Source organism: Salvelinus sp. IW2-2015, linkage group LG13, assembly GCF_002910315.2.
Source record: "Salvelinus sp. IW2-2015 linkage group LG13, ASM291031v2, whole genome shotgun sequence".
NCBI lineage: Eukaryota > Metazoa > Chordata > Actinopteri > Salmoniformes > Salmonidae > Salvelinus > Salvelinus sp. IW2-2015.
Window position 1 is genome coordinate 1,538,128 of NC_036853.1, and position 21,776 is coordinate 1,559,903.

General features: G+C 45.4%; 1 protein-coding gene across 6 annotated transcripts in view; it reads right to left on the reverse strand.

The window, feature by feature from the left end:
• LOC111971919 (pleckstrin homology domain-containing family A member 7) overlaps positions 1-21,776 on the reverse strand; it is a 184,684-nt gene that overhangs the window by 60,995 nt on the left and 101,913 nt on the right. For all 6 annotated transcript variants that reach the window (XM_023998705.3, XM_023998704.3, XM_023998709.2 and 3 more), the window contains 2 exons: positions 17,802-17,885; positions 10,098-10,194 (listed from right to left, as the gene is read on the reverse strand). In XM_023998705.3, the coding sequence (XP_023854473.1) occupies positions 10,098-10,194; positions 17,802-17,885 (181 nt within the window). The remainder of the gene's footprint in view (positions 1-10,097; positions 10,195-17,801; positions 17,886-21,776) is intronic.

Genomic DNA, 21,776 nt, shown 5'->3' on the forward strand with positions numbered 1-21,776 from the left:
GTGGTGCGGTCTTCCCAAAGCATCACCGGGGCACACTGCCTGTCCTCCAGGACATCTACAGCACCCGGTGTTCACAGGAAGGCCAAGAAGATCATCAGGGACCTCATAGCCATACATTACATATTACTCGTTACATTTAATTGCTTACGGCCTCCGAGTGGCGCAGCGGTCTAAGCACTGCATCGCAGTGCTTGAGGTGTCACTACAGGCCCGGGTTTGATCCCAGGCTGTGTCACAGCCGGCCGTGACCAGGAGACACATGAAGGCGGCGCACAATTGGCCCAGCGGTCGTCCGGGTAGGGAGGGTTGACCGGACGGAACTTCAGAGACTTATCTCAAGCCACTCTGCGTTGTCTTGGCTGTGTGCTTAGGGGTGTTTGTCCTGTTGGAAGTGACTTGACCCAGCCTGAGGACCTGAGCGCTCCTGGAGCAGGTTTTCATCAAGGATCTCTCTGTACTATTGCTCCGTCATCTTTCCCTCGATCCTGACTAGTCTCCCAGTCCTGGGCCACTGAAAAACATCCCCACAGCATGATGCTGCCACACCATGCCTTCATATTAGGGATAGTGCCAGGTTTTCTCCAGACGTGATGCTTGCGCATTCAGGCCAAAGAGTTCAAATCTTGGTTTCATCAGACCAGAGAATCTGTTTCTCATGGTCTGAGAGTCCTTTAGGTTTGCCTTTCATTACAGCACTGGGCAGTAGGCTCCACAGAGGTAAATCATGTCCACCCCATAAACAGGTGGATCCTAGAGATGATACAGTTGACCCAGAGAGATTGATACAGGTTGACCAGAGAGATGATACAGGTGGACCCCAGAGAGATGATACAGGTGGACCCAGAGAGATGATACGGTGGACCCAGAGAGATGATACAGTTGGACCCAGAGAGATGATACAGTTGGACCCAGAGAGATGATACAGTGGCCCGAGAGATTGATACAGTGGACCCAGAGAGATGATACAGTTGGACCCCAGAGAGATGATCAGGGTTGGACAGAAGAGAGATACATGTGACACAGAGAGATGATACAGTGGACCCAGAGAGATGATACAGGTGGACCCAGAGAGATATACAGTTGACCCAGAGAGATGATACAGGTGGACCCAGAGAGATGATACAGGTGGACCCAGAGAGTGATACCAGTGGACCAGAGAGATGATACAGGTTTGACCCAGAGAGATGATACAGGTGGACCCAGAGAGAATGATACAGTGGCACCCCTAGAGGATGATACAGATGGACCCAGCAGAGATGATACAGGTTGACCAGAGAGATGATACATGGGACCCAGAGAGATGATTACAGGTGGACCCAGAGAGATGATACAGGTGGACCCAGAGAGAGATACAGATGGACCAGAGAGATGATTACAGGTGGACCAGAGAGATGATAACAGGTGGACCCAGAGAGATGATACAGGTGGACCAGGAAGAGATGATACAGGTGGACCAGAGAGATGAATCAAGGTGGACCCAGAGAGATGATACAGGTGACCAGAGAGATGATACATGGTGGACCCAGAGAGATGATACAGGTGGACCATGAGAGATGATTACAGGTGGACCCAGAGAGCATGATACAGTTGGACCCAGAGAGATGATACAGTTGGACCCAGAGAGATGATACAAGTGGACCCAGAGAGATGATACAGGTGGACCCAGAGAGATGAATACAGGTGGACCAGAGAGATGATACAGGGACCCAGGAAGATGATACAGGTGAACCCAGAGAGATGATACAGTTGGACCCAGGAGAGATGATACAGTTTGGACCAGAGAGATGATACAGTTGGACCAGAGAGATGATACAGTTGGACCAGAGAGATGATACAGTTGGACCCAGAGAGATGATACGATGGACCCCTAGAGATGATAAGTGATGGACCCAGAGAGATGATACAGTGGACCCAGAGAGATGATACAGTGGACCCAGAGAGATGATACAGTGGACCCAGAGAGATGATACAGGTGACCCAGAGAGATGATACAGGTGGACCCAGAGAGATTGATACAGGTGACCAGAGATGATACAGTGGACCCAGAGAGATGATACAGGTGACCCAGAGAGATGATACAGTGTGGACCCAGAGAGATGATACAGTGGATCCAGAGAGATGATACAGTGTGGACCCAGAGAGATTGAACAGGTGGACCCAGAGAGATGATACAGTGGACCCAGAGAGATGATACAGGTGGGACCAGAGAGAGATACAGTTGGACCAGAGAGATGATACAGTTTGGACCCAGCAGAGATGATACAGTGGACCCAGAGAGATGATACAGGTGGACCCAGAGAGATGATACAGGTGGACCAGAGAATGATACAGTGACCAGAGAGATGATACATGTGGACCCAGAGAGATAATAGAGCATCATATTAATACTTTGGACAGTATCGGACTTAATTGTAAGAACTTTAATTATGTGACTTGCTGTCTGTCTGTGTTGTTGTATGTATAAACTTACGGCTGGTGCGTGTGTGAGCTTTGTGTGTAGGAGAATGTGAGTGTGTACAGGCCTGCGTGCAGGTATTGTCTCCATGAATACGTTGGGTCTGTTTGGTTTGGTAGTGTCTACCGTGTCCAGGCGATGCGTGTGTGTTCTGTGCGTGCGTGTGATTGGTTCATGGCCCTTACCCCGCAACTGTGTCTCACTAATGGCTGTTAGATCGATCCTCACCTGTGGACAGAATCACACACGCACACACACACACATTCCCGAGAGAGCCTCCAGTCAGCCATCAAAAGCTGTTCAAATTGACAGCTAGATCTAACATGTTCAGCTGTAACTATGTTCATTATTGCTGTAGACCAGGGATCATGAACTAGATTTAGCCACTGGACTTTTTTTTCTTTAGCGGATGGTCAGGGGGGCGGAAACATAATTGCAAATAAATTGTTAGACTTCAAATTGACCGCAAGAAGCCCAAACATATCTAATATTTTGACTAAAACACATAATTTCAAAACTGCTTACATTTGTATACAATCATGTCTCTATTATGCTGGGAATACTTGGGAACAGATTTCCTAAATTAAAATCACTTGGATGTGCTCCAGGTCCAGAATTAACCACCACTATGGCTGTGTGTGACCTATAGAGGCTCCAGGTCCAGTGGCAGGGTGCGTTGTTGGGGGGGGGGGGGTGTTGGGTGGGATACATTTGGGAAGCGAGAGCAGTCCAATCAAAGAGGAACCCAACGTCCCAGGTAGGTGGTGAGAGGATGCTCTACAAACAGGTTGAGAAACAACACACATGATACAACATATAACCTTGTACACACGTACATACACATGTAACAGTTGTAAACTTTAATACGTCCCCTCGCCCCGACACCGGGCGCGAAAACCCCCCCCCCAGGGGGGACCCTCTGCCACACATCAACAACAGTCACCACGAAGCATCGTTACCATCGCTTCCACAAAAGCCACGGCCCTTGCAGAGCAAGGTGGCAACACTACTTCTAGGTTTCAGAGCAAGTGACGTAACTGATTGAAACGCTAGTAGCGGCGTACCCCTTAACCCTTAAGCGAGGCCATTTTCACATCCGTTACACTCACACACACACACTTACTTGTTGCTGTCTATCAAGGTCATACCATGGGCAACAGGGGTCATGGACACATACATGGGCATGCGTTGGATTGCTTGGAACACAAGCAGAATAGAGCTCATTGGTTGATAGGTGTCTGAAGGACAATTGCTTGATTGGCTGATAGTGGGACATGATACAAGGTAATAAGCCAGTAAGGTGATAGGACAGATAACAAAGCTCATTGGTATGACACAGAAGTGGTACAAAAACATGTTTGTTGATGAAACATAGACTCACAGATAGAGCTCATTGGTTGATAGTTGTTCGTAGGACAGCACTGATGGCTGATAGTGGGGAAATAGGATAGAGTCCTTTGGTTGAATTGGTTTGTAGACAACACTGATTGGCTGATAGGGGAAAATATAAGATTAGAGCTCATTGCGTGATGGGTGTTTGTAAGACAACAGAGATTGGATAAACTGCCTCTGGAGAGCCCTGCGGTTGCAGATGGTGCAGTTGCCTATACAGCGCTGTTGCGCCTTCTTCACCACACTGTGGATGGACCATTTCAGATTGTCAGTGATGTGTACGCTGAGGAACTTGAAGCTTTTCACCGTCACTGCAGCCCCGTCGATGTGGATGAGGGCGTGCTCCCTCGGTCTCCTGGAGTCCACGTTGAGGGAGAGGTTATTTTCCTGGCATCACTCCAACAGAGCCCTTAACTCGTCGTTGTTGGTAATCAGGCCTAACATGTTGTGTCGTCTGCAAACTTGATGATTGTGTTGGGAGGCATGCGTGGACACGCAGTCATGGGTGAACAGGGAGTACAGGAGGGGGCTGAGTACGTACCCTTGTTGGGTCCCGTGTTGAGGATCAGCATAGTGGAGGTGTTGTTGCCTACCTTAAAGTAACTAATCCCAACACTGCCTCCCACACACACACACACACACCATCACTCCCATCATCTCTGTTCCAAACCGGAGTGGGGCGTTACAGCAAAGGGGTTTTGGTTTAACTGGCGGGGTGTGGCGGATGCGTGTGCTTTAGCGCCGTTGTCGGTAGCTCAGGGACGCTGGCACTACAGCTCTACAGCTGGTGGGAAGGAAAACAGTGGCTAATTATAGAATGTAAATAACCGTGGCTGACCAAGCATGTTAGGTAGACACTACATGGCAGAAGCGCTGTCACAGACTCCCTTGTCTACGTGGTTTGTTGTAGTATATTTTCAGGACGAGTAAAATATGGATTGCTATTAGTGTCATCAAACACTTTATTTGAATTTGTTGGCACTAACATCACTCCATACAACAGGGTCTCTGATGTAAGATTCTGCTTTTGTCAGTGAAAGGCTATACAGTACACAAGATACATGCTCTACAGTACCCAGGCTACATGCTATACGGTACACAAGCTACGTGCTATACAGTACACACGCTACGTGCTATACAGTACACAAGATACATGCTCTACAGTACCCAGGCTACATGCTATACGGTACACACGCTACGTGCTATACAGTACACAAGCTACGTGCTATACAGTGCACAAGCTACGTGCTATACAGTACACAAGCTACATGATATACAGTACACAAGCTACATGATATACAGTACACAAGCTACGTGCTATACAGTACACAAGCTACATGCTATACAGTACACAAGCTACATGATATACAGTACACAAGCTACATGATATACAGTACACAAGCTACATGCTAGACAGTACACAAGCTACGTGCTCTACAGTATACATGCTCTTGATTCTATCATCCTGTTTCAGTATGTATTTGTCTGCTATTTACTGTGTGGTGACAATACTTTGAAGAGTTTGACAGGAATAGCATGTCTCATGCCTCAGTAAACTGACACAGATGTTTAGTGCTGATGTTTGTCAGTAAAGCAAAGGATACTGTTTGATCCCTTATGGGCGCAGGCAGGGAGGGAGGGAATGGGTAGGATCACCTGCTCTGCGTCCCCAAATGGCACCCTATTCCCTACACAATGGGCTCTGGTCAAAAGTAGTGCCCTATATAGGGAATAGGGTGCCATTTAGGACACAGCCCTGAGTTTACAGTGGTGAAAGGGTGTGGTGTCCCATGGTTACTGATCAGTTACAGTGAGATGGATTCCCTGTCGTCCGACAGTGTGTCACCTTCAATCACTGTCGGGCCACCTGTTGATGGGGCGGATGTGATTTACCTCTTTGGAGCTGTGCATGTCTGTGTGTGTGCATGTGAGTGAGTGAGTGAGAAAGAAGCACTGTGTGTGAGTGTGTGTGCTCTCCTGTTCTCTGCTAAAGAGAGGGAGATATGGAGAGAAGGAAAGAGAGTGAGGAATGGAAGAGAGCTCATATCATGCTCATGATACTGCCGTTTCAATAGCACCTGGCTTTAAACAATAGCCTGTTCACTATCACCTGGCTTTGAGCAGTAGCCTGTTCACCATCACCTGGCTTTAAACAATAGCCTGTTCACTATCACCTGGCTTTAAACAGTAGCCTGTTCACTATCACCTGGCTTTGAGCAGTAGCCTGTTCACCATCACCTGGCTTTAAACAGTAGCCTGTTCACTATCACCTGGCTTTAAACAGTAGCCTGTTTCACTATCACCTGGCTTTGAAACAGTAGCCTGTTCACTATCACCTGGCTTTAAACAATAGCCTGTTCACTATCACCTGGCTTTAAACAATAGCCTGTTCACTATCACCTGGCTTTGACCAGTAGCCTGTTCACCATCACCTGGCTTTAAACAGTAGCCTGTATATCAACCTGGCTTTAAACAATACCGTTCACTATCACCTGGCTTTAAACCAGTAGCCTGTTCACTATCACCTGGCTTTGAGCAGTAGCTGTTCACTATCACCCTGGCTTTAAACAATAGCCTGTTCACTATCACCTGGCTTTAGAACAATAGCCTTTCACCATCACCTGGCTTTAAGACAATAGCCTGTTCACTATCACCTGGCTTTGAGCAGTAGCCTGTTCACTATCACCTGGCTTTGAGCAGTAGCCTGTTCACTATTCAACCTAGGCTTTAAACAGTACTGTTCACCATCACCTGGCTTTGAGCAGTAGCCTGTTCACTATCACCTGGCTTTAAATAATGCCTGTTCACTATCACCTGGCTTTGAAGCAGTAGCCTTAAAGGGATATGAGGAAGTCAGAGCAGCCACTTAGAGTAGGGGGGGGGGGGGGGGGGGTGTCTGTCGTTGTCACAGTAGAGCCTGGAGAAAGACCCTGAGCTGTTTATGTTGAGATACGGACGCAAGCACACACACACACACACACCATGCACTTGACACACACACACACACCTTGCCTGTCACACTCAGCCCCACATGACCATTCCATTAGACATGTGCAGTCAAGTGTAACTATGTTAGAGCCACACATCTGACTTTCCCCCTCAAGAGTCTGCAGCTTTAATTAAATAAGCCCCGTACAGGCAGACAGAAGCCCCCCTGCTCTCTACTCCACCCCCTGTTCTCACCACTGTCTGGTAGCTTTTAATGGGGGCTTGGTGGGTGTGAGAGATCAGCCACCCCCATCCATTCATCATCCCCTAATGTCAGTCAGTGAAAATTACTTTTCCCTCTCTTTTGACCAGAGCTGCTCAAAGTAGTGCCACACATGCGGGAATCATCCGTTCACCTACTCTGCACCTCACAAAGACACGGCGGTTGAAACCAAAATCTCAAATTTGGACTCATCAGACCAAAAGCACAGATTTTACCGGTCTAATGTTGTTTTGTGTTTCTTGGCCAAGCAAGTCTCTCTTCTTATTGGTGTCCTTTGGTAGTGGTTTCTTTGCAGCAATTCGACCATGAAGGCCTGATTCCGCAGTTTCCTCTGAACGTTATTGATGTTGAGAGGAGTCTGTTACTTGAACTCTGTGAAGCATTATTTGGGCTGCAATTTCTGAGCTGGTAACTCTAATGACTTATCCTCTGCAACAGAGGTAACTCTGGGTATTCCTTTCCTGTGGCGGTCCTCATGAGAGCAAGTTTCATCATAGCGCTTGATGGTTGCGACTGCACTTGAAGAAACTTAAAAGTTTTTTTACATTTTCTGTTATTGACTGACCTTCATGTCTTAAAGTAATAATGGACTGTCATTTTTTATATTATCTAGCATAGTCACTTTAACTCTACCTACATGTACATATAACTCTCAATTACCTCGACTAACAGTCCCCGCACATTGATCTGTACCGGTACACCTTGTATATAGCCTCGCTATTGTAATTTTACTGCTGCTGTTTAATTATTTGTTACTTTTATTACATTTTTACTCATATCTATTTTTTACTAACACTTTTCTTAAAAACTTCTTAAAGCATTGTTGGTTAAGGGCTTGTAAGTAAAGCATTTCACTGTAAGGTCTACACCTGTTGAGCTGTTTCCATAATATGGACTTGGTCTTTTACCAAATAGGGCTATCTTCTGTACCACCTACCTATGTCACAACAAACTGATTGGCTCAAACTTTTAACACAAGGCACACCTGTTATTGAAACGCATTCCGGGTGACTACCATGAAGCTGGTTGAGAGAATGAAAGTGTGGCAAAGCTGTCATCAAGGCAAAGGTGGCTACTTTGAAGAATCTCAAATATAAAATATATTTTGATTTCTTTAACACTTTTTTGGTTACTAAATGATTCCATGTGTGTTATTTCATAGTTTTGATGTCTTCACTATTACTCTACAATGTAGAAAATAGTGAAAATAAAGAAAAACCCTTGAATGAGTAGGGTGTGTCCAAACTTTTGACTGGTACTGTATAGAAGTACCAGTACTGGTACTGTATAGAAGTAGCCTGTTTCAGGTTTTCTACCCCACCTGTACACTGAACTAAACACTTTACTAACAGGTTTGTAACTTGAGCGGTATATTCCATTTACACTGAACAAAAATATAAACGTATTATGATTTTTTTTTTTGTAATGATTTTACTGAGTTACAGTTCCTTATAAGGAAATCAGTCAATTKAAATAAATTCATTAGGCCCMAATCTATGGATTTCACAACCGGGAATACAGATATGCATTTTTTGGTCACAGATATATAAAAAAAGAAAAAAGAAGGTAGGGCCGTGGATCAGAAAACCAGTCAGTATCTGGTTTGACCACCATTTGCCTCGTGCAGCGCGACACATCTCCTTCACATAGAGTTGATCGGGATGTTGATTGTGGCCTGTGGAAAACACTGTCGTACACGTTGATCCTGGAGAGTATGCAGGCCATGGAAGAACTGGGACATTTTCAGCTTCCAGGAATTGTGTACAGATCCTTGCGACATGGGGCCGTGCATTATCATGCTGAAACATGAGGTGATGGTGGAGGATGAGTGGCACGACAATGGTCCTCAGCATCTCGTCACGGTATCTCTGTGCATTCAAATTGCCATCAATAAAATGCAATTGTGTTCGTTTTCCGTAGCTTATGCCTGCCCATACCATAACCCCACCGCCACCATGGGGCACTCTTTTCACAACGTTGACATCAGCAAACCTCTCACCCACATGATGCCATACACGCTGTCTGCCATCTGCACGGTACAGTTGAAACCGCGATTCATCTGTTAAGAGCGCACTTCTCCAGCATGCCAGTGGCCATTGAAGGTGAGCATTGGCCACTGAAGTTGGTTACGACGCCGAACTGCAGTCAGGTCAAGACCCTGGTGAAGATGACGAGCACACAGATGAGTATCCCTGAGACGGTTTCTGACAGGTTGTGCAGAAATTAGGTTGTGCAAACCCACAGTTTCATCAGCTGGGTGGCTGGTCTCAGATGATCCCGCAGGTTAAGAAGCCGGATGTGGAGTCCTGGGCTGGCCGGTTGGACGAACTGCCAAATTCTATAAAACAACGTTGGAGTGTGTGTGTCTTCTCTTACAGAAGAGAAATTAAAATTACATTCTCTGGCAACAGATCTGGTGGACATTCCTGCAGTCAGCATGCCAATTGCACGCTCCCTCAAAACTTGAGACATCAGTGGCATTGTGTTGTGTGACAAAACTGCACATTTTAGAGTGGCCTTTTATTGTCACCAGCACAAGGTGCACCTGTGTAATGAGCATGCTGCTTAATCAGCTTCTTGATATGCCACACCTGTCAGGTGGCTGGATTATCTTAGCAAAGGAGAATTGCTCACTGACAGGGATGTAAACAAATTTGTGCACAACATTTCAGAGAAAATTGCTTTTTGTGCGTATGGAACATTTCTTGGATCTTTTATTTCAGCTCATGAAACATGGAACCAACACTTTACATGTTGCGTTTATATTTTTGTTCTGTGTCGTTTTCACCCAGCACATAAAGTGAAACAGATATGAGGGCAGGTAGCCTTGTGGTTAAGAATGTTGGGCTAGTAACTGAAAGGTCGCTGGTTCGAATCCCCAAGCCGACTAGGAAAAATCTATCGGTGTCCTTGAGCAAGGCACAACCTTAATAGCTCTGGATAAGATGTCAAATGTTGTTCAAAAAGATAATGCAATTCACAACGTGTCAAATTGCAGAGGGCTGGGAGAAAATAAATGGATAAAGTTTTGGGACTGACCTTTGACCCCGAAGCGGTGTCCACAGTGGAAGCCTCGCTGATGGTGCTGGAAAGCCGCAAGTCGGCCTGCTGGGGGTTGGACATACGGCCACCTGGCCTGGTGAGAAAGAGACAGAAAGCAGCACAGGGTCACACAGAGCGTCATTGAGAGGATGCAACTCTACACACGGCTCTGTAGACCACACCCTGGAGGGCAAGGACAGACTGCTTTTGTTTGGAGATCAGCCCCTTTGTCTGGACTTCCAAAGGAACTTCTCTCTTTCAAGCCTCAGGGATGTATTAATGCTCTGGGATCCTCACACGTACTCTGAGATCCTTTGTGAATACAGGCCCAGGTTAGCAGTGGATAATATGATCCATAACAAGCATGTGTATGGCACAATCCTTGCATTCAATATCATAACACATACAGGCATGCCTTGTATCATTATTGCTATGGTGTTATATGTTCCATAATGGTTTCATAATACTTGAGTGCAAGGATTGGGGCATACATACATACATACATACATACATATATATATATACAGTGCCTTCTGAAAATATTCACACCCCTTGACTTTTTGTTGTGTTACAAAGTGGGATTAAAATGGATTTAATTGTCATTTTCTGTCAACGATCTACAGAAAATACTCTGTGATGACAAAATGAAAGAAAAATGAGATGTGCATACAAAAMAAATARCAAATAAAAAACAAATATATCTTGATTAGATAAGTGCTCAACCCCTTGAGTCAATACGTTAGAATCACCTGGCAGCGATTAYAGCTGTGAGTTTAAGARCTTTCCACACCTGGATTGTGCAACATTTGCCCATTATTCTTCAAGCTCTGTCAAATTTGTTGTTGATCATTGCTAGACAACCATTTTCAGGTCTTGCCATAGATTTTCAAGCATATTTAAGTCAAAACTGTAACTTGAACATTCACTGACTTCTTTGTAAGCAACTCCATTGTAGATTTTGTTTTGTGTTTGAGGTTATTGTCCTGCTGAAAGGTGAATTCATCTTCCAGTGTCTGTTGGAAAGCAGACTGAACCAGGTTTAATTCTAGGATTTTGCCTGTGCTTAGCTCTATTCAGTTTTTTTTTATCCTGAAGAACTTCCCAATCCTTAATGATTACAAGCATACCCATAACATGATGCAGCACCACTATCCTTGAAAAGAGTGAACGGTACTCAGTGATGTGTTTTATTGGATTGGCCCAAACATAACACTTTTTTTAATGTATTTTTTTCAGTATTGCTTTAGTGCGTTGTTGCAAACAGGATGCATGTTTTGGAATATTTGTATTCTGTACAGGCTTCCTTCTTTTCACTCTGTCCTTTAGGTTAGTATTGTGGAGTAACTACAATGTTGTTGATCCATCCTCAGTTCTCCTATCACAGCCATTAAATCTAACGTTTTAAAGTCACCATTGGCCTCATTGTGAAATCCCTGAGCGGTTTACTTCCCTCTCGGAACTGAGTTAGGAGGACGCCTGTTCTTTGTAGTGACTGGGTTTATTGACACACCATCTAATGTGTAATTAATAACTTCACCATCCTCAAAGGGATATTCAATGTCTGTTTTTTTCTTACCCCATCTACCAATAGGTGCCCTTCTTTGCGAGGCATTGGAAAACCTGCCTTGTCTTTGTGGTTGAATCTGTTGTTTGAAATGCACTGCTCGACTGAGGCACCATACAGATAATTGTATGTGTGGGGTAAGGGATAAGGTAGGTAGTCATTAAAAAAATATGTACATATTAATTTAACTTGTTAAGCAAATCTTTACTACTGAACTTATTTAGGCATCATAAGAGTATTCAGACCTTTTGCTATGAGACTCGAAATTGAGCATCAGGTGCGCATCGCTGTTTTCCATTGATCGATCCTTGAGATTGTTTATACACTTGGAGTCCAACCTGTGGCTAAATTCAAGATTGATCAGAACATGATTTGGAAAGGCCACACAGCCTGTCTAAATAAGGTCCCCAGTTGACAGTGTATGTCAGAGGAAAAACCAAAGCATAATGGTTGAAGAGAATTGTCCGTAGAGCTCCCGAGACAGGATTGTTTCGAGGCCCAGATCTGGGGAATGGTACCAAAAAATGTCGTGCGCATTGAAGGTTCCCAAGAACAAAGTGGCCTCCATCATCCTTTATTGGAAGAAGTTGGAACCACAAGACACTCTTCCTAGAGCTGGCCGCCTCGGCCAAACTGAGCAATCGGGGGAGAAAGATCTTGGCCCAGGGAGGTGACGCAACAAACCCGATGGTCACTCTGACAAAGCTCCAGAGTTCCTCTGTGGAGATGGGAGAACCTTTCAGAAGGACACCCCATCTCTTGCAGCACTCCACAATCAGGCCTTTATGGTTAAGTGGCAAGACGGAAGCCACTCCTCAGTAACAGGCATAACGACCGCCAACTTGGATTTTGCCAAAAGGCACCTAAAGGAATTCTAAGACCATGAGAACACAGATTCTCTGGTCTGATGAAACCAAGATTGAACTCTTTGGCCTTAATGCTAAGTGTCACGTCTGGAGGAAACCTGGCACCATCCCTAAGGGGCGGCAGGTAGCCTATGTGTTAGAGCGTTGGACTAGTAACTGAAAAGGTTGCGAGATCGGAATCCTGAGCTGACAGGTAAAAATCTGTCGTTCTGCCTGAAGCACGCAGTTTAACCCACTGTTCCTAGGCCGTCATTGAAAATAAAATTTGTTCTTAACTGACTTGCCTAGTTAAATAAAGGTAAATAAAAAAAAAGCATGGTTGTGGTAGCATCATGCTGTGGGGATGTTTTCAGGGATTGGGAGACTAGTCAGGATCGAGGGAAAGATGAACGGAGCAAAGTACAGAGAGATCCTTGATGAAAACATACATATATACAATACATACATACATATATATATATATTATATATATACACACATGCTTGGTGACAATATGTAAGTGTTTGTCACAACAGAAACAGTCAGAGCATGGAGTTCCTTGTCAGAGTCAACCAAAAGACAGGTTCTCTGATGGGGGTCTCTCTGAAGTCGGCACTTCAGAATCTCTGCTTGATGTCTGATTATTGTATGGTGTGTGTGAACTAGATTTGTAGAGTTTGATGAATTGCACTGCCCCATGGGTAGCCTCAGTGTTGGGAGGGGAAATCTATTAATTTTGCTTCAATCAAACTTCCCCTCCTGTCAACACAGTGTTCCGTGTGGACGTTCTATATATGCATCTTTTCGTTTGAGAGGACCTGGCGGACGGCTGAGAGTGGAAGATGTAAATTAGGTGTAAGGGGAGAAGATCCCTGTCAGAGAAGATTCCCGTCAGAGAGTATATTATATTATATGAACAGACATGTACTGTACACACAGACATGTACTGTACACACAGACACTGGTGTTTCTCTCTCACAGGATATGTGTTGGGCAAACTCATCTGTCAGGAGGTGATGGGGGGTTGTGGGAGGCTAGCGAATTAGGCCATCACTTGAAATAAATAATCATCACCTCTCCCACAATGCACTGCCCACTGTGCCCCTCTTCACAAAGTGTCTCAGAGTAGGAGTGCTGATCTAGGATATGTTCATAGGATCAGCACTCCTACTCTGACAATCTGGTCTACCCTCCCTACTATTATAGCTTAGCCTTAGATGAACTAGAAGTGAAACCTTTGAAGCTACTAAACTAGAGAACAAACATGAAAAACTAGAGGCTCAAACAATACAAAGAGACTGAAATGGGGGGGGGGGGAAACTGAAATCCAATAGAATGAGAATACGACTACATTATCCGATGCAAAACAGAAATTCACGAAGCACTGAAACTAAACCTATGAATGTACAAGGAGATCCACATAACATTTGTTCTTTTATAAGCACTAGGAACAAACAGCGAAAACTTTACATCTGCACACACGCATAATTCCTCAGCGCTTCACTGTACAGAACTCTGGCAATGCAGATCTCGCCTCCCCATCTCCGACTCGGACAATTACTCCGTCATTGTGAGAGAGGAAGAAAACACTTTCAAGGACTGGCACTTGTGAAGGGCACACTGCCAGGCAATTAAGGCTGCCAGAAGTCAGGCTTTTCAGCACATTGGACATTATTATCGCTCTGGGTCTCCGGAGAGCTGCCACTCTGGAATAAAGGCCTTAAAGGGATAGTTCACTTTTCTACTTAGTCCCCCCCCCACAAGTTCTAGCTTATTTTCAACTTCCCTGAGGTGTCTTCATTTCCTCCAAACCTTTTTTTGAATTTGTTAGCTTTTTATTCAGCAACGCCCAGAATCTCCTGGCTAACATTTTTGGACAACGTAGCAATTGTTGTATGGTGTAGTGTAGAATAGTGTAGTTTAGTGTGGTGTGTAGCGTAGTGTGGTGTAGTGTAGTGTAATTGTATACTGGTGTCGTATGGTGTAGTGTGGTGTGTAGTGTAGTGTGGTGTGTAGTGTGATGTAGTTTACTGTAGTGTCATGTCGTGTAGTGTAGAGCAGTGTCATGTCGTGTCGTGCAGTGCCTCCAAACAGTGGCCATTTGTCTACCCTTTCCGGTTGTTTGGGAATGACATTAAGGCCCTAGATACTGTATCATCAGTGTTGTTAGAAGGTTAGGCTAGATACTGTACATATGGTAGTCTAGAAGGTTAGGCCTGATATATGCAAATAGAGTAGGTTGAAGGTTAAGCCTAGATACTGTACATAGAGTAGTCTAGAGGTTTAGGCATAAGATACTGCCACATAGAGAGTAGTCTAGAAGGTTAAGCCTAGATACTGTACATAGAGTAGTCTAGAAAAGGTTAGGCCTAGATACTGCACATAGAGTAGTCTAGAAGGTTAAGCCTAGATACTGTGCATAGAGTAGTCTCAGAAGTTAGACCTAGACACTGCACAGAGGTAGTTTATTAAACGAGGTATACGAAGGAACACTGACAATGCTTCAGAATGCAGCTTTGGTTCTAGAATATTACAATAACACAACATAAATGTCACTCATGACCCCATTCCTGATCTTTTCAGAGAGTAAGTGTGTGTATAAATACTCAGGAGGAGGCCTTGTGGAGGTGGAAACATGCTCTTTGCACTCCCACCCCATTCCCCGTCGGTCTGTCCAGATTTGAATTTGTCTTATGTAATGATGTAATTTGCAGTTCATCAGGAGTCTCCTCATATTTAAATAAGCCTAGAATGTTGTGGGTCTGTGYCATCATCTTATAGGTCGTCATGACAACACATTTCAACATGACTAGCCCTAGTATAGATCTTGCCTGTTCACAGAGCAACACGTGTGATCTATGTGGGTGTTTTACCTCCTTTAGTTGACTGCACTGATTGTAAATGGCTCTGAATAATAATAACTTGGAGCAACACCAAACCACAGTACTGTTAGGTTACATTGTATCCCACAATTGCCTTCTGAGGCACCAAAGCACAGTTTGCAATACTAGCCAGCAGCATACCACACTGCATCCCACTGCTGGCTTGGCTCTGAAGCTAAGTGGTGCTGCTGGAAGTGGTGTTGGAGGGCCAGTAGGAGACACTCTTTCCTYTGGTCTAAAACAATATCCCAATGCCCCAAGACAGTGACTGGGGACATTTCCCTGTGTAGGGTGCCGTCTTTCAGATGGGATGTTAAACGGGTGTCCTGACTCTCTGTGGTCACTAAAGATCCCATGGCACTTATAGTAAGAGTAGGAGTGTTAACCCCGGTGTCCTAAATTCACAACCTGACCATAATGACCACCTAATTATCCCCAGCTTCTAATTGGCTCATTCATCTCCCCTGTAACTATTCCCCAGGTCGTTGCTGTAAATGAGAATGTRTTCTCAGTCAACTTACCTGATAAAATAAAGGGAAAAATACAAAATCCCCAAAACATTTTGAAGGCTGCAACTGCATTGAGACATTACATAAGTATTGTGGTCAAAACAACTTGCTACACCAGCTGTTTGAGAGATGTTAGTTAATAGAAACTCTGCGTTAGGTATTCCACACACACCCCCTCTCTGGCCTGTTCCTCTGTATGCGGTAGTAGAGGTTGTGCAGGYTGAGCGGCTGAGCGGCTCATATAGCCCTCCACGCCCACAAAGCTGTTAATGAGACGGATCCATCAGAACATGGCAGGGGAATGTGCCCTCCTGTTCTCTGCCAGACACAGGAGGAGAACGAGAGAGGGGGATCGAGAGAGTATCAGAGAGAAAGAGAGAGATTGTGGAGAGATGTTGAGAGCTGAGCGCTAAGTTGGTGAGTCTCTGGTATCTCTTTTAAAACTGTATGCTGCTGTTGTCAGCTCCACGGCCATTTTGCTTTTTGTTTTTGGAAGGCAGTGCACMTGCAATGAGATATTTAATAGATAMGAAAGTTCTGTATGAACTCATACTTGTCACAGTAGTTTTGTGGTGAGGTGGAATGACCCTTTGAGCTCAACCTTTAATATCTTTGTCATCTTGTGCGAAAGCGTTGGACCCTGACACAGGGGTGGGAAACTGGCACTTTGTTCTAAAGGTAGTCTAAATTCACTCATCTCTGGTCCCCCATGTAAGGTTAGGGCACAGGAAGTGACACTCAAAAGACTTCTGACAAGGTACTACCAACTACAAGGTTCTACAAACTAAGGTTCCACTTGTTCTGAGAACTTTGGCCATTTTTCCAGAATATCCTTGGACACAAATGCTGAGGGCAGAACCACGGAAAGAGATGAATGAATAAGGCAAAAAGAGAGAGAAGAGAGAAATGAGAGCAAGAGATAAAGGTGACATTTCACAGTCTGACTGTGAGGTCACTGTGTTGAGCAGGTTAGGTGGTAAATCCTAGTTGTACTGACACTCTGCCATCATTTTGGATCAAATAGTCAGGGTTAGGATGGCCTGGTAGAGGCCAGCTAAGGACGAGTGGATTCTGGAGATTTGATAGGGAACATTGCTAAGGATGGTGGTACAGCCTCCCACCTTGATGATCCATAGAGAGACAAATAACATCCTATTTGGGTTAACGTCCCACTCTGTTCCATAATCTCAACAACATTGGCATTGCCCTTAACTTCACACCCAATGTGAAGTAAAGGTAGCCTAGTGGTTAGAGCGTTGGGCCAGTAATCGAAAGGTTGCTGGATCGAATCCCCGAGCTGACAAGATAAAAATATGTCCTTCTGCCCCTGAGCAAGGCACTTAACCCACTGTTCCCCGGACGCCGTGGATGTCGATTAAGGCAGCCCCCCGCATCTCTCTGATTCAGAGGGGTTGGGTTAAATGCGGAAGAAGCATTCAGTTGTACAACTGACTAGGAATCCCTTTTTCCCTTATACTCCAAATAACATCTACTGATCTAGCCAACGTTCCCACATTTCAGCTTCCTCAACAGTACTGGCTTTAACCGCTATTCCATTGCTCCAAAGCTGACTGTTACACTGATTCATATACCTCGACATATCTGGCCATCGCCACAATTTCTAAGGCTCCTATCTACGGTCTCAAATAATATAGATAGTTGGATTWACTTTGAAGATTGATATCTGTCTGAGACGCTGTATGAATACAAAATTAATATAGATACTTAAGCTCGGCACGGTGTTTGAGGTTTACACACTCGTAGTCCCAAATAGATGCGTTGACAATCCTGAGAGGCCACAGGTCTGTTTCTGACCATTACCAACTAGCATACCAGCGACATTCTGAGAACCAAAAGTTGTCATCGCATGAAGGACAGATAAGAGGAGATGAGTCACTCACTGTTCTTGGAGGATAAAATCCACGTTCTCTCGAGACACCTGTCCCGTCACGGGGTGCCGGAACGACGTGGTCCTCTGGTTATGGCTGTGAGAGGACCAGAGGATAAGAGAGGGAGGAGAAGTGGGGGATGGAGGAGAGGTGGGGATGAAACAGAGTGGAACAAAATTAGCATCCCTGGCTGTCGAATCAATCTGTGGTCATCGCGATGGATTTTCACCCCCTTCCAAACTCACATGTAGACACAAGCTGATCATTCTCTAGGGGCGTAGCAGGTTACAAATGCCCCCTAACCCCACCCTCCTACCCCCCCAGAGTTTCCCAGGCGTGTGTAGAATGTGAAGGGTGGCAGTGGCCCCCACCCTGGACAGCTCCTATGATCTCCTCCTAAAGTGTCAGGCTCAGCACGAAACACCGGACACAGGGAGAGAGAGGGCAGTCAGGCCAGGCAGGGCCACCATCGATTCCCCCCTCAGCCAGTGACACAGGGAGAGAGAGGGCAGTCAGGCCAGGCAGGGCCACCATCGATTCCCCCCTCAGCCAGTGACACAGGGAGAGAGAGGTCAGCCAGGCAGGGCCTCCATCGATTCCCCCCTCAGCCAGTGACACAGGGAGAGAGAGGTCAGCCAGGCAGGGCCTCCATCGATTCCCCCCTCAGCCAGTGACACAGGGAGAGAGAGGGCAGCCAGGCAGGGCCTCCTTCGATTCCCCCCTCAGCCAGTGACACAAGGAGAGAGAGGTCAGCCAGGCAGGGCCTCCATCAATTCCCCCCTCAGCCAGTGACACAAGGAGAGAGAGGTCAGCCAGGCAGGGCCTACATCGATTCCCCCCTCAGCCAGTGACACAAGGAGAGAGAGGTCAGCCAGGTATGATAGCATCCCAAATGGGACTCTAATCCCTACATAGTGTACTACTTTTGACAAGCCCTGGTCAATGGTTGTGCATTATGTAGGGAATAGGGTGCTATTTGGCACGCARTCAAGTGACARGGGCACACTTGACAGGGGCACACTTGACAGGGGCACACTTGGCAACACAGCATCCTCCCAACAGATTCCCTCCATCAGATCCCTGTACAGGAGCTGCCCTGTCCTTGTTCCTGTCAGTTTCTGTTCCTGTAGGAGCTGATGTGGAGTGAGAGCTGAGAGCTCACTTCCTAGTTTTAAGGAAGGAAAAAAGCCCTCTGGTCCAATACACACAGTGATGTGTGAAGAGGCTGCAGTGACACTATTTATCTTTATAGAGGTAGTATYCTATGTAGTGCACTACTTTCCACCAGAGCCCTATGTAGTGCACTACTTTCCACCAGAGCCCTATGCAGTGCATTACTTTCCACCAGAACCCTATGGACCATTGTCAAAAGTAGAGCACTCAATAGCGAACAGGGTTCTATTTGGGACGCAGCCAGGCAAATAAGCACAATGCTCTAGATAGGAATATGTCTCAGAGAACATATCAAACTGCATCAAAGAAAATTACCTTAGAAAAGGTTGTACTGCTGTCTAGGTGGATAGAGGCCCGTGTATTAGCGATATAGGCTGAACCGGAATGAAAGCGCTGCCCAGGGGATGGCAGTGCCACTCACCTAAGATGGTGACGTGCTCACATATCCCCATCAAATTCAACAGCAAAATGGAATATTACACAGATGTCATCCAACATCATTGCTTGTAAACACCCAGTTCCAGGTCCTAAAGGCATTTACACAATAGAGAAAAGCACTGGGGTTTTGCCTGCTCCTAATTATTTTTTTATTTTTTTAAACATGGATTTTTTTTATTTAACTAGGCAAGTCAGTTAAGAACAAATTCTTATTTACAATGACGACCTACACTGTCCAAACCTCGGACGACGCTGGGCTAATTATGCGCCGCCCTATGCGATTCCCAATCACGACCGGTTGTGATATAGCCTAAAATCGAACCAGGGTATCTGTAGTGACGCCTCAAGCACTGAGATGCAGTGCCTTAGACCGCTTTGCCACTCGGGAGCCAACAAAATCAGTCATGAAAAAGCCCATTGACAAATGGCTATTGGGAATGATATTATAGATAGAGTCTTCAGGATCACCAGATGTCCCAGCCACCGACTAACATACAGAACCAGTTGTCCCAGCCACCGACTAACATACAGAACCAGCTGTCCCAGCCACCGACTAACATACAGAAACCCAGCTGTCCAAGCCCGACTGATACCATACAGAACCAGCTGTCCCAGCCACCGAACTAACATACAGAACCAGCTGTTCCCAGCCACCGACTAACATACAGAAACAAATCAAGCTCATTTTAATTTCGTAATCTGATATTTGGATGCACCAGCTGTGGTTGAACCACTGTCTGATATGCTGTGCTGGAGCTGAGACACCAAGTACATGAATGGAATAGTATTGGTTCTGATTGAAGCCAATTTTCCATAGTGCTGCATGGGAGCAATGTCACGCCAGTCAGAGGGTCGGATATAGCCAGCGATATGTAGTTTTGTGGTGTCTTTTAAGAGCGTGGTAACAAAAGGCCTGGTTTGGGAGGACTGAGGAACATTAATGCAGTTTCTATTTGGGGGTAGTTCCTGGTAGTTTTCTTGGTAGATGTTTTGGGTTTTTTTCTGGTATTGGGGGTTGTTTTCTGGTTTTGGTATTTTTGGGGTTGTTTGGGGGGTATAGGACCCCATAAATGGATTAGCTCTCTAAATTTCTAGCTAGTTTTGAAGAATCGTGTGGAAGTACACCTGGATAACGACACAGGTGGAGCAGACAACCACGACACCCTAACAAGGAGAGGGTAGAGTCTCAGCACTAATGCCAGTGGGTTATTTAGAGGGTAGAGCTCAGCAGAATGTCCAGTGGATTATTTAGAGGGTAGATCTCAGCACGTAATGCCAGTGGGTTATTTAGAGGGTAGACTCAAGCAGTAATGTCCAGTGGGTTATTTAGAGGGTAAGATCTCAGCAAGTAATGCCAGTGGTATTTAGAGGGTAGAATTCAGAGTAATGTCAGTGAGGGTTATTTAGAGGGTAGAGCATTCAGCAGTAAATGCCAGTGGATTATTTAGAGGGTAGATTCCTCCAGCAGTAATGCGTGGGTTATTTAGAGGGTAGATCTCAAGCAGTACAATGGCAGTGGTTATTTAGAGGGTAGAGCTCAGCAGGTAATGCCAAGTGGGTTATTTAGAGGGTAAGAGTCTCAGCAGTAATTGCCAGTGGGTTATTTAGGGTAAGCTCAGCCGTGCAGTGGGATAGAAGGTCAAGCTAGGTACATCAGTGGGTTATTTAGAGGTAGACGCTCAGCAGTATGCAGTGGGTTATTTAGGTAGGGTAGAGCTCAGCAGTAGCGCAGTGGGTTATTTAGAAGGGTAGAGCTCAGCAGTAATGTCAGAGGGTTATTTAGAGGGTAGATCTCAGCAGTAATGCAGTAGGTTATTTAGAGGGTAGAGTCTCAGCAGTAATTGCAGTGGTTTATTTAATGAGGTAGAGCTCAGCAGTAAATGCCGTTGGTTTATTTAAAGGGTAGATCCTCAGCAGTAATGCAAGTGGTTATTTAGAGGGTAGACTCAGCAGTAATGCAGTGGGTATTTAAGAGGGTAGACTCAAGCAGTATGTCAGTGGGTTATTTAGAGGGTAGAGCTCAGCAGTAATGTCAGTGGGTTATTTAGAGGGTAGAGCTCAGCAGTAATGCCAGTGGGTATTTAGAGGGTAGAGCTCAGCAGTAATGCCAGTGGTTATTTAGAGGGTAGATCTCAGCAGTAATGCCAGTGGGTTATTTAGAGGGTAGATCTCAGCAGTAATGTCAGTGGGTTATTTAAGAGGGTAAGATCTCAGCAGTAATGCCAGTGGGTTATTTAGAGGGTAGACTCAGCGTAATGCAGTGGGTTATTTAGAGGTAGATCTCAGCAGTAATGCCAGTGGGTTTATTAGAGGGTAGAGCTCAGCAGTAATGCCAGTGGGTTATTTAGAGGGTAGATTCAGCAGTAATGCCATGGG